The sequence below is a fragment of the Lactuca serriola genome, chromosome 4, assembly GCF_051521515.1.
Source record: "Lactuca serriola cultivar US96UC23 chromosome 4, Lser_US96UC23_V15, whole genome shotgun sequence".
Lineage (NCBI taxonomy): Eukaryota > Viridiplantae > Streptophyta > Magnoliopsida > Asterales > Asteraceae > Lactuca > Lactuca serriola.
Window position 1 is genome coordinate 13,670,981 of NC_136411.1, and position 11,935 is coordinate 13,682,915.

At 35.8% G+C, this 11,935-nt stretch overlaps 1 protein-coding gene across 1 annotated transcript; it reads right to left on the reverse strand.

Annotated features, from left to right (window-relative positions):
• Window positions 1–6,313: 6,313 nt before the first annotated feature.
• On the reverse strand, window positions 6,314–8,477 carry LOC145101043 (putative inactive receptor kinase At1g27190). Its single transcript, XM_079038208.1, has one exon. The coding sequence runs from the start codon at window positions 8,368–8,370 to the stop codon at window positions 6,484–6,486; it is 1,887 nt and encodes a 628-aa protein (XP_078894334.1). The 5' UTR covers window positions 8,371–8,477; the 3' UTR covers window positions 6,314–6,483.
• Window positions 8,478–11,935: the final 3,458 nt, after the last annotated feature.

Genomic DNA, 11,935 nt, shown 5'->3' on the forward strand with positions numbered 1-11,935 from the left:
TAAACTGAAACCATTGCCTAAATTCTAGTGTAGATCATCAATGAGAAGCTCTAGAAACCACTTCCAACTCTGCTTGTTCTCCACATTAACCACTGCCCAAGCAATAGGATATATCTTGTCATTTGCATCCCTCCCAATAGCACAAAGCAATTCTCCCTTACAAACACCTTTAAGAAAACATCCATCAAGACCAATTACCCTTCTACACCCTTCAATCCAACCTTGTTTAACTCCTTGAAAACAACAATAGAACTTGCTAAAATATTTCTTTCCATCTGGACCATCCTCCATATCTAGTTTCACAGTTGACCCAGGGTTTGTCCTTAAAATCTCATGACCATATGACCATAGCTTACCATAATGTTCAACAAGGTTTCCTTCAACAAGTTTTAGTGCATACTTCTTTGCTCTTCTACATTGCCCCATACTAACTTGGATACCAAACTTGGCCATTGCCTTTAACCTAAGCTTCCTTACACTTATTTTCTGACTTTCTACAATCTCTTTGGTATAGTGACTCCCAATCCATGCATATGTCACGAATGATCCAAACTTGAAGTTCCTAGCACAATTATGATCAGCTTTTAGTGACTTGATTTGGAAACTCTCTTCATCACTCATCCAGGAAGCCCATAATCTAAATGTGCAAGAACCTTTGCTACACCTCACCAAAAGTCTTGTCCTATCATTTTTTTCAAAACACAATTGATATCCATTAGCTACAGCATAGTTACACAACATTGATTTTACTTGCCCTGGACCCTTAAATCTCATCCCTAGAATTGGTTTTTGTTTTTTCCAGTGTAATAGCTCATTAAATATGGAATGAGCTTGTATGTTAACTTCAACTTCTCTCCCATTGTCATCATCTACAATGTTGTTTTCATCCTCATCATCAACACATAGCTTACTCAAGAAAGGATCATTTGATGTCCTATTCATATGCACTACATCCTCATTAAATTCAAAGCCAACATTTCTAAGTTCATATATGTTGTCTTCATTTTCACCATCAATACAAGACTCATGTTCATCATCATCATTATCTTCATCATCATGCCACCAATCAACACCAACCCCAATATGATCCACATAAACCGAAATTACACCATCTGTTCCATAAGCATAAAAAATAAAAGCAGAATATTCCACATCATCTGAAATGGGATTAAGCCCTTCCATGAAGGACATGTCTGGTTCACAGTAGTAAAACTTTTTACACTCTTCATGCATGAAACGTTCGCAGAAGGTCACAAACTCAGAATAAGTCATAGAAGAAAAGTTGTGACAACCCAAATTTTATTCCGTTACATAATCCCGTTTTCACTAACGGAATTCGTCGCTTTATAAAAAGTTCAGTAATATTTGGAGTCGTCAATAAATAAATATCTATTTATTTATATATTTCATGTCATTATTATTTTAGTATAAATAAATATAACTTGTTAAATGTTAATCCCGTTTAACAAAATAAAGTTATATTACTTTTCAACCACTCAACCCGGGTAAAAAGTTTAAACCCCGTTAAACTTAAGCATCGGGTAGTCGTGTACCGGGTGCAATACCCGAGGCATATATAAGGAAAGTGAATACCATTTTGCACACTTTTACCACCCAAATACTCCCTCTCTCACTACTTTCTCTCTCTAGACCCGTTTTCGACTCCAAAACCACGAATTCCGGCTTCCAAACGTAAGATTTTCCTCCCTAACTTGTTCTAAACATACATCATTGTGTTTATAACTCAAAAATCGTATGATTAAGGGGTAAACAAGGAGTTTACGGCCTAAGAAGCTCCTTAGGCCGTAAACACCCCAAAACATGGCAAAAGTCCAACTTTTCCTTCCTTTAGGCTTGTATGCTAATTAGGGAATTTACCTAAGAGAGTTTGGACATCAAAACACAAGTTTTTAAGGCATGAAATAGGTTTTACGGCCTAAGCACATGCTTAGGCCGTAAACACCCTTTTTCCATGTAAAAGTGCCCCAAAAACTCATCCAATGCATGTTAGACTTGAGATATGAATTTAGGAAATGCCATTTCGAGTTTAGGGCCATCAAACATCACATTTTAAGGGGTAATTTAGAGTTTACGGGCCAAGCACAAGCTAGGACCGTAAACTCCCCCAAACAACACCAAATGAAGGTTTAAACCCCCAAATTTGCCCTAGACATTCACTAGAAAATATATGGGATTGATTTAAGGACCTTAGCATCAATTTTTGGGAGTGAACAAGAGTTCACGGACAAGCCATGGGGCTTACGGCCGTAAACACCCAAGGAGTGGCCTTTGGGCCGTAAACTCCAAGGGAGTAAGCTCTTGGACCCCCTAAGTACCCCCTTTTGGTCTTGTACAATCCCCGAGAACCACTTCCAATCCATAAGACCCCAAATCAATGTTAGGATATGTAAATGTTTTAATAAAAAGCATAAAATGACTAATATCTTGTAAAACACATATCTCACATGTTAATAGGGTCCTAAACGGTGTACAAGTCCTTAATTGACACCAAACGCTCAATCAACACTTTTACCCGATTTACCCGACTCCATGTAAGTTCATACCCCTTTAATGAACCTTTCAAATGTTTTTATACGTTTTAGGGGGGGATACAAGTCAAATATACATGTTCATGAAGATTAATCACATGTGATTCACTACTCGTAGTTCAAATCACATGTGATTTATCACTATGCCTTATAAAAGAACTTTGCGTTTTCGAAACTACTTTGGATAAATAAACTATTTTCTAAATGTTTTCTTTTGACAAGATTTTTATTAAATAAATTTTCTTATAAAATGTAACCACACTAATATATTTATATAAGTAAGACTTGAAGGACTTAGGACCGATAGCCCGCCTTATTTCCTGTTCTTGTTTGATTGTGGACTTAGGGTAGTTGTTATCCGTCCGACCGTCGTTGATTTCTTAGTTATATATCATGTATATTGGTGTTGGATACCAGCGTTTTCATTTCATTCAATGCCTATACTACTTAATTGCCAAGAACCAAACACACTAAGTTAACTATAATAGGTATAGTTAAGGCCACTACTACTCGTTACTGCTACTACTTTACATACTATAATACATACTATTACGAGACGATACACGAATAAGAGAACACACTACGAGCTATACAAAAGACTACTACACTATAATACAAGAGAAAGCACTAATCAGGAAGATAACACACTAACTCACTACAAGATACTCTACTCGCTATATACTATGCCCAGATTTTTCCGATAGGAAGACGACGCTACATGTATAGATCTATACGGGGCAGACACTATTACATCCCGACTGTTAACTTCAGTTCGATCCGAGCAAGCCCAGGGATGACGCTACCTTACTACACTGTGCATGACCGATAAGGTCATGGGGTCCGCTATTACTCACACTATCAGTCGCCTACAAAGAATACACTATATCCACACTAAAATACTAAAACTAAAGCATAAGTTAATATCCCGAAGTAAATAAGTATCCATTACTAATGGAATTTTGCACCACTATTACTGACGACAGGCATAACCTTTTCTTATTTACACTACGTATTGGTAAATTACTAATATACTCTTATAATAAACGGTTTTCATCAATGAAACTTACTTGCAACTTAAGGATTTTCGCTCACGATGTATTTTTCTGGAAAATATAGGATTTTCTAAGGTTTCCCCACTACTTTCAACTGTAGATTGCAACTTTACACACTATATGTTCTAATGCATGTTATACAAAATTCACACTAAATTCTTATGAAATCACCAGCTTTATGCTGATACTCGTTTTCAAAATAACTTGTATCCTTAGGTCAAAAATAGACAGGTACAGGTGCAGCATTTTGGAGAAGGTGGAGCATACAAGATCCATCTCTTATTTTTGCATTACTTTTGGTGTTTGTTAAACTTTACAGAACACACTTGTAATTAAACTTACTATGAAATGAAATGGTTGTATGTTTCTTGTTTTTACTATTATGCATTGTGATGATACTGTACATGACGTCCTCCACCCCAGAACGTATTCCGCTGTTATCGGTTTTGGGTGTGACAAAAGTCAACATCATTGAAGATGGTTTTAACACCACCAGTGTAAGAGAAAGGATTTCGATTAAATACCCCTTGGTAGTTGAGTTCCACCATCGCAAACAGTCCATTAGGTTCCGATTGTGCCATTGCTGCGAGTTCTTTGTTTCTTTCAGCTCGATCACAGGAATGCTTCACAAACCCTAAATCAGTTTCTTTTACAGCTGAATAATGAAGAAGAAGACTAGTGAAGTTCGATAGCTGAAGACGAAAGGCTTTAAGCGTCGTATTTCATTAATTGGCGTGGCATATCTCACGTGGCATCGGATTAGACAAAAAAAATATATATTAATTGACAAAATGGCATCGTATAACCGGGAAACCTTCTAAAAGTTGCTAAAATGGTGTAATTAAAAGATCAATTACGAGTTTACTGGTCTAATGTACCAAAAAAAAAACTTTAAGGACCAAATTAGCCAAATGTTAAAAGTTTCATGTGCTACAGTGACATTATCCCTTTTTTAAACCATCAGGTCATTATTATCACGAAAAAAAAAAGTTATGGATAACTTTTTGTGTAAACCACACGGGTCATTTATGGAATCACGTTTTTTTTTACTTGTTCACTTTTTTACGTCACACGAAGTCTTACCTGCCTTTTAACCATGAGTTCCCGCTCACCCCACCCAATTCTTTTGGGTGTAAGCCATAGCAGGGTAAGATCTATCAAATGAAAAGAGAATCGAACCAAACTCAAGATGGCAGAAAAAATACGATAAATGGCCAAATATATTTTTCCAAAGAAAGAGGATGAGGCAAAAAAAAAAAAAAAAAGATATCATTCCATATTGTAAACATCTTGCATTATACATATTTGCACACCAACAATCAAATCAATATTATTCATAAAACATGACGTTTCATTTCAACAAAACCAGTAATAATCACTTCACGAGAAACTGGCGTTGCGGCAGTGGTGGTGGTGGTTGTTGTTGAGGTGGTGGCGGCGGCGGCGGCAACACCAACAAAACAGATTCGTGTTTGTTCCTCTCATGGAACCTCCGAATATAATCTGAAGCCACAAGATTCGTAACCGAAGCCTTTAGCTCACTCGATTGTATACCACTATACCAATTTGCATCATCTGCTATTCCAATATCGGAGTGGTTGTTGCCCTGAATCTTGATGAAAGAAGAGCTCCCTCCACCATCTGAACCATTCGGATGGCGGCTATTTGGCGGTTCCCTGGTAGGGTCCTTGGGTTGTTTGACTGCCGGGTGGTGGCTATTTGGTGGTGGAAGTACTGAACTACTTGATCCAACATCAGTTCCTTTTAGGGGACATGATGAGAGTTTGAAGAAGCTTCTCATGAGTTGCATAAGCTTCTCACACAATGATGATCTTTTCTTATTCATGGACATGTTTGAAGTGGATTTTTTAGTAGTATATATAGAAACCCACATGCGTATCTAAATAATTAGTGTAGGGACATTTCGTAATCGATAAGAAATAGAAAAGGGGTTATTCTGTGGGGCATATATATTGGTTGCTAAAACTAATTGCTTCAGAGTATGAAAAGGTGAAGGCCTTTTTTTTTTGTTGAAAAATGAATGTTAAAGTGAAAGGGAAGGGGAAAGGAATAAACTTTAGGGAAACAAATCCAAATCCAAGGGAACCATATAAATGATTAAATGGTAAATGAAAAGTTACTATTTGTTAAATGTGTCGAGATTCTTATTTATTTTCGTTCACTTCTTTACTTCTTATATTTGTTTTACCCTAACTATGACTAGTGTCTTTACACTTCTCTAAAAAGTTTACATATATTTTTTGTCAAATCCTTTAAAGTTATAGCTGCAAGGAAAAGTTACGGTTTTCAGCTTCGTACAACCATTTAGTTTTACCAAACATATCATATATGTTGTGAGAATAGTCCAGATAAATGATAGTTACAAAATATTTGAGAAAACGATTTAACTTTCCTGGGTATATTTTCTTTTTGGTTCTTTTGAATAAAGAAGCAAAAACTTAATGAAGTGAACTACATTTGATTCCATTTCACTTTCAAGAGGAGACTTTAAACAAGATTCTTGAAATACTATTTCTGTTTTATCTGTTGTTTTCACAATTTTCTCTCCACACGTTTCCCACAAGTTTATTTCAAAAATTATACATAAATGCCTACTTCGTGTTTAATTGTAGACAATAAGAGACATGACTTAATCTGCTATATATAACTATATCTTTTTTTACTACTAAATAATCGAAGAGCATATCACAATTCAAGAAAAAATGATACCAAATATCAGTTTTCGTTATAAAAGTTATCTAAATCACATCATACCAAGATCCATAAAGGTTATCAAACAATTATATCGGTTAAAAAACAGAGAACAAAAATAACATAAATCAACAAGTCAAGAAATCAAAATATACCATCCTTCCCAAAAGCTAGTCTCTGTGATGATGATCTTGCGTCGCGTATTTCACGGGAATATCATCAAAGTGTCGCGAAAACCCGTGTGCTTCCCCCAAACTTTTCAAAGACTGAAAAACATTATACATGGAAGGCCTTTCTTTAGGCCTCGAAACCACACAACTACAAGCAATCCTTAAAAACTGCAAAATCTCATCATCATGTCCTTTTCCACGTATACATTTATCAATCACATCCTTACTTTTCCCCGACCCCATAAGCCGATTCACCCACTCCGTCAAATGACCTTTATACCCTCCTTCCTCTCCGTTATTTACTTCAAGTGGTTTTTGCCCTGTTACAAGCTCCAAAAGTACAACCCCAAAACCATAAACATCACCTTTCATGGAAGCAACCATGGTGGATGAATACTCGGGGGCCACATAACCGAATTCGCCCAAATCGCCATTTTCAAACGAACTATTTTTGGAATCGCGGGCCCCCACAAGACGGGCCAGCCCAAAATCGATTATCCGGGCTTCAAAATCGTCGTCCACCAGAACCACGTTTGAGCTTATGGTTTGGTGGAGGTAAGGTGGTTCACAGACATGGTGCAGCCAGGCTAAACCGCTGGCTGCACCAATACCGATCTTGAGTCTGGCTAGCCAGTCAAGATCGGTGGTGGTTTTGTTGGTGGTGTATAGAAGGGAGTTTAAACTCCCATTTGGCATGTGTTTGTATACTAGAAGTTTTTCGTCTTCAACTATACAAAACCCTAATAATGGGACTAGATTTGGGTGTCGTAGTTGCCCTAATCTGTTCATTTCGGATCTGAACTGTTTCTCGTTGATTTTACAGGGGCTTAATCGTTTGATTGCTAAAACGGATCCATCCTGCAACATTGCTCTGTAACAAACCCCTGTTCTTGTCGTCATTTCGATGGTGTTTGGATTGAAATTGTTGGTTGCAGCTAGTATGTCATTCAGTTTGATTTTGACGATGGGTTTTTGAAATAGTGATACCTGAACAAGCCTGTAAGATCTCAAGATATCAATCCAATTGCCTCGATCTTCACCACTGCCATCATCACCACTCTTTCTCCGATCAGTTCTCAGAAAGAACCACCACCAGATCGCAAACCCTAGAAATAAAGATGCAGCGGCTCCTAGAACTCCAGCAGCTATAATAATGGCGAGGTTTTTGTTATTCAAACTCCCGCATTTCGAATTAAGAGGTTGACCACATAATCGATTGTTTCCGGTGAAGGATTCGGCTTCAAACTTCGATAAATCGTCCGGAATGGAGCCGGAGAGTTCGTTGTTGGAAACGTCTAGCTTCTTAAGCCTCTCAAGCTGGCCGATCTGGTACGGAATCGTACCGGAGAAACTGTTATCGGATAAAAGGAGGTTGTTTAAGAACTTACAGTTTTGAATCTCTGGCGGAATGTTTCCAGATAGAGAGTTCCCGGAGAGATCTAGGGTTACTAGATACGGCAACCATGTACAGATTTGAGGTGGAATGGAACCGGAGATCGAGTTTCTCGACAGATCGAGCGACTGCAGGGAACGGCAAAACTGTAGGGAGTCCGGTAACGAACCGGAGAGTGAAAACTCCGGGAGTTGGATGGAGATGAGCCGGTTTTCTTTCTCGTTCCAACACGAAACTCCGACGAGTTTGCATAAGGAGGTGACGGAGTCGTTGGTGAATGACCATGTGGTGAGCTTGCCTTGTGTGTCTGTGAGTGAGGCTTTCAAGCCTCGCAAGCACCGTACATCGTCTTCCATGGCGGAAACGCCGGCGACAATGGTGGTGGCGATGATGATGAATAGGAAAACGGATTGGAGTTTCATGATGGGTTTTTGTGCTAGGGTTAGTTTTGAGGGTTGGGGTGGGAATGGTGGGGAAGCCATGGGTACTGCCATGGATGTGATGGAGTCTTGTTGGGATTTGGGAGGAGACAGATGACAGGGATGAGCTGTTTTGACTACTCACATCGCTGTTTGACTGCATTCTTTTTTAAGTCAAAGATTTTTCTTTTTGAAAGGAACGGTTTGTTTTGTGGTAAATATTTAGAAAGTTTTTAAAGCCGGGGAAAACTACATAAAAACATAATTATTTATCTTTTAATATTTAAAAAAATCCTTATATTTTATTTATAGACAGTAAAATTCCTTATATTTTTAGTTATTTTTCAGATTTAACTAAATATTTGTTTTTTTAATGAAGTTACATATTATTTTGTAAGGTGACATTTATGGTGTTTGTTCTTAGGATGACATGGACAAAAAATAAAGAATGTCACTGACTTTTTTTTTAGTAAATGGTCATGTTTTATCTTAGACAAAAGAAAATACCGTTTATTTTTATTTTTATGTTAACCTAAAACAAAAAAGATAAATGTCATGTCATAAAACAACTAGTAATTTCTTTAAAAAAAAACGGATATTTAGGTTAATGTAAAAGATATATGAAAATATAAGGGTATTTTTGTATATAAATAAAATATAATGGTTTTTTGAATGTTGATAGATAAATAATTGTGCTTTTCTACATTTTGCCCTTAAAGAAAAATACAAATTTGGTCGTTTTGGTTATTAAATTTTTTGTTGTTTTAGTCGAAAAATTGTATTAAGATAAATGGTCCAAAATCATATATTTGTTGGAAACAAAATGTTTAGCATATATTCATCATAGTTCAAAAAAAATATCAAAATGGGTTTTTATTAACAATCATTGCAGATTAAGCTCTTAAAAGATTAATTACTAGGGATTGCAGATTAAACTCTTAAAGATTAATTACTAGGGGATTAAATTGAGTTTAAAATGGTTTTACATTAGAACGGTAAATAGAACCTTTTACAAGAAAAATTATTCAATTCCATGTAACACTTCTTATTAGTGTTTGTACAAATACAAGGAAAGATCATGGTAAAATTAATAGCCACTTTAGCTTCCAAGCTTGATCACACACTTGCTTGGAGATTTTTCAGTTTTGTCTTTAGATTGTAGCAAACCTACAATTACATCATATGACTTGGGGCACATCTGAGGGTCGATCCACCCAATAAATTTGCACTTTGAATTGAATTAGACACATAACCCAAATCTCCTTCCTAGGTTACGATTCATCGAACAAGTAAACTATATGTTGGGTTCCACAAGAACAAATCGCCTATTTCTCAATTGTATTTTTAGGGAAAGGTTTAAGTTTTGAGTAAAAATGAAAGAAGGTCGGAATAATGTTTAAGATACAGGTGAAAGTTACATCAGTATCATAAGAAGGGGAGTAAGGAAAGAAGAAATTGCCCTCCCATGAGAGGCACATATATACACTAAACGACATAAAATAAAAGGAATGAACCTAAGGGACTAATGGTGCAACCGTTTGGAACCCTATGAGATATCCACATTAAAAAAGGGTTTGAAAATGGAACCTTTTAGAAACCATAGGGATTATTTATAAAATTTAGCCGATCTTTTATTACAATTTTGAAAATTATGTAATAAAAAATATATTTCTTAGAGTAAATTACATTGTTTTTGCTAGTGTTTTACTACACTAATTTGTTAAAAAAAAATTGTTTCATTCTCCGTGATTTTACTTCAATATTTGCTTAAAATTATTTGATTTTTATGGGGTTGTTTGAGGTTTATTTGTAAATACTTTTGAAGCTTGAACGAAATAAAATAACATCCCAAAAAATTTTATGAGTAAAAAGTATGACCCATTAGGAACAAAAATGAAGTTTAATTAATCGATTTCATTTGTTTGTTGGCGACTCGGAAGGAAGGTAACAACAAAGTTCAATACATACCGGTTGATTTTTGTGGATTTGAAGGAATTCTTGAGAGAGAGAGAGAGAGAGAGAGAGGGGTTAGCGATTTTAGTATCACCAGGTTATTTTGTGTAATTGGAACTTACACATGAGCTAAGGGACTTCGTAATTTGTACAGTAATATATGTTTGGGTATGTACGAAGTGCACGCATGTATAAGATCGAATTAGAAGCCGGTTCGAAGATAAGTCGTAGGTCTGGGGACAGCCCCCCTGGGTCCGGGGTTTCCAAAGGGCAGTGCCCCTAGCAGGGTCCAAGGGGCAGAGCCCTAAAAATCTTTGAATTTTACAAGTGGGTACAAAGTGGAAAAATCAAATTTGTGAGGTTGAATATGGTAAAACTGACTAAGATCGTCAGTTTTATAAACCATTGATTTCCTCATTAATTCTAGATTCCCTTGGCTTGTTTCCAAAGGAACTCATAATGGCCAACCATAAAAGAAAACCCTACATCTCGTTTTATATATAAACGAATCTCCTCTTGAGGAGAAACGATGACTGGTAGCTCTCATTTTCTTCATACGGACTCAAAATCTTCTAGCAACTTGGCTTATGTTTTCTATGCCTAGATTCGTAAGTGTCCCTTTGGGATTATCCTTGCCTGAGTTTGTTGTAACTCGGGTATATGGTATAAATATCAGTTCGGAAAGTATTTACACGATCCAAGGTAAATCCATATCTCTACTATAACCCTACCCAATTTCTAACAAGAGATTATCTCTTTACTAACGATTACCGAATGTTAAGGGGTGGGATTGTTGTTTCCATTCCTCCATCTTTTGTGTACATGCTAATGCTACATTAGTTTTTCTCTCTCTTCCTATTCCATCTTTCAACCATCCTTAAACCATGGAAATGATCATCTTTTTATCTCACATCTTTAGGTACAAGACATATTGAAAGTGATACAAGTCTATGAAGGTAAACAGTCATAGAAGCCATTAGCCTCTATCTGTCGAGAAGGCCACAACTTGTTTGGTTTCAATAAGAATATGTATGATATTAATTGATCCTTCCTCGTTAGTTAAACAAAAAAAATATGTTTTGGATTTCGGACCATATATTTTTTCACATTTAAAAACTTTGAATTTGTTATAATTTAAAATCAAATTATTTTAAAAACGGTATTTATAAAGATGTTTCAGAAAAAGTATTGTTACCTCTTTAAGCTTCCTTTTGATGATCCATTTCCAAACTTCAAAATATTTTCAAGTTTTCTTTATATAATCCTTCCTCTACAAAAACCTATACTCTTCCTCCCCAACTGTACCTTAATCGATTCAAAAATGAAGGAGAAGAAGGTAAGAGGGTGTTAAGTTATAATCTTTGATCATATGGCATATAATGTCTTTTAAGTTTTAAGTTTCTCACTAACATGCCCAACTAACCTCCATTAACCCAAAAAGTAATTTATTTATTTATATATTTTTTTAATTCAATTATTTTTATTTAATTTAATTTTAAAAACTTTAATTTTACTAAAATGAACAAAAAATCTAGTATTAAATGTTGAGTGTTATATAATCCCTTTGGTAAGATGTAAGATGGTACACATGTTACGTATAAATCCTATATTTAGTATATCTAGAGAATTGAGACTAATAGATATTAACATAACCCAAGTACATTTCATTAGGTTTCTATAAGAAAAT

Bases quoted from the DNA above. Each gene is read 5' to 3' on its own strand.
- LOC145101043 (XM_079038208.1), bottom strand. From the start codon at position 8,370: ATGGCAGTACCCATGGCTTCCCCACCATTCCCACCCCAACCCTCAAAA.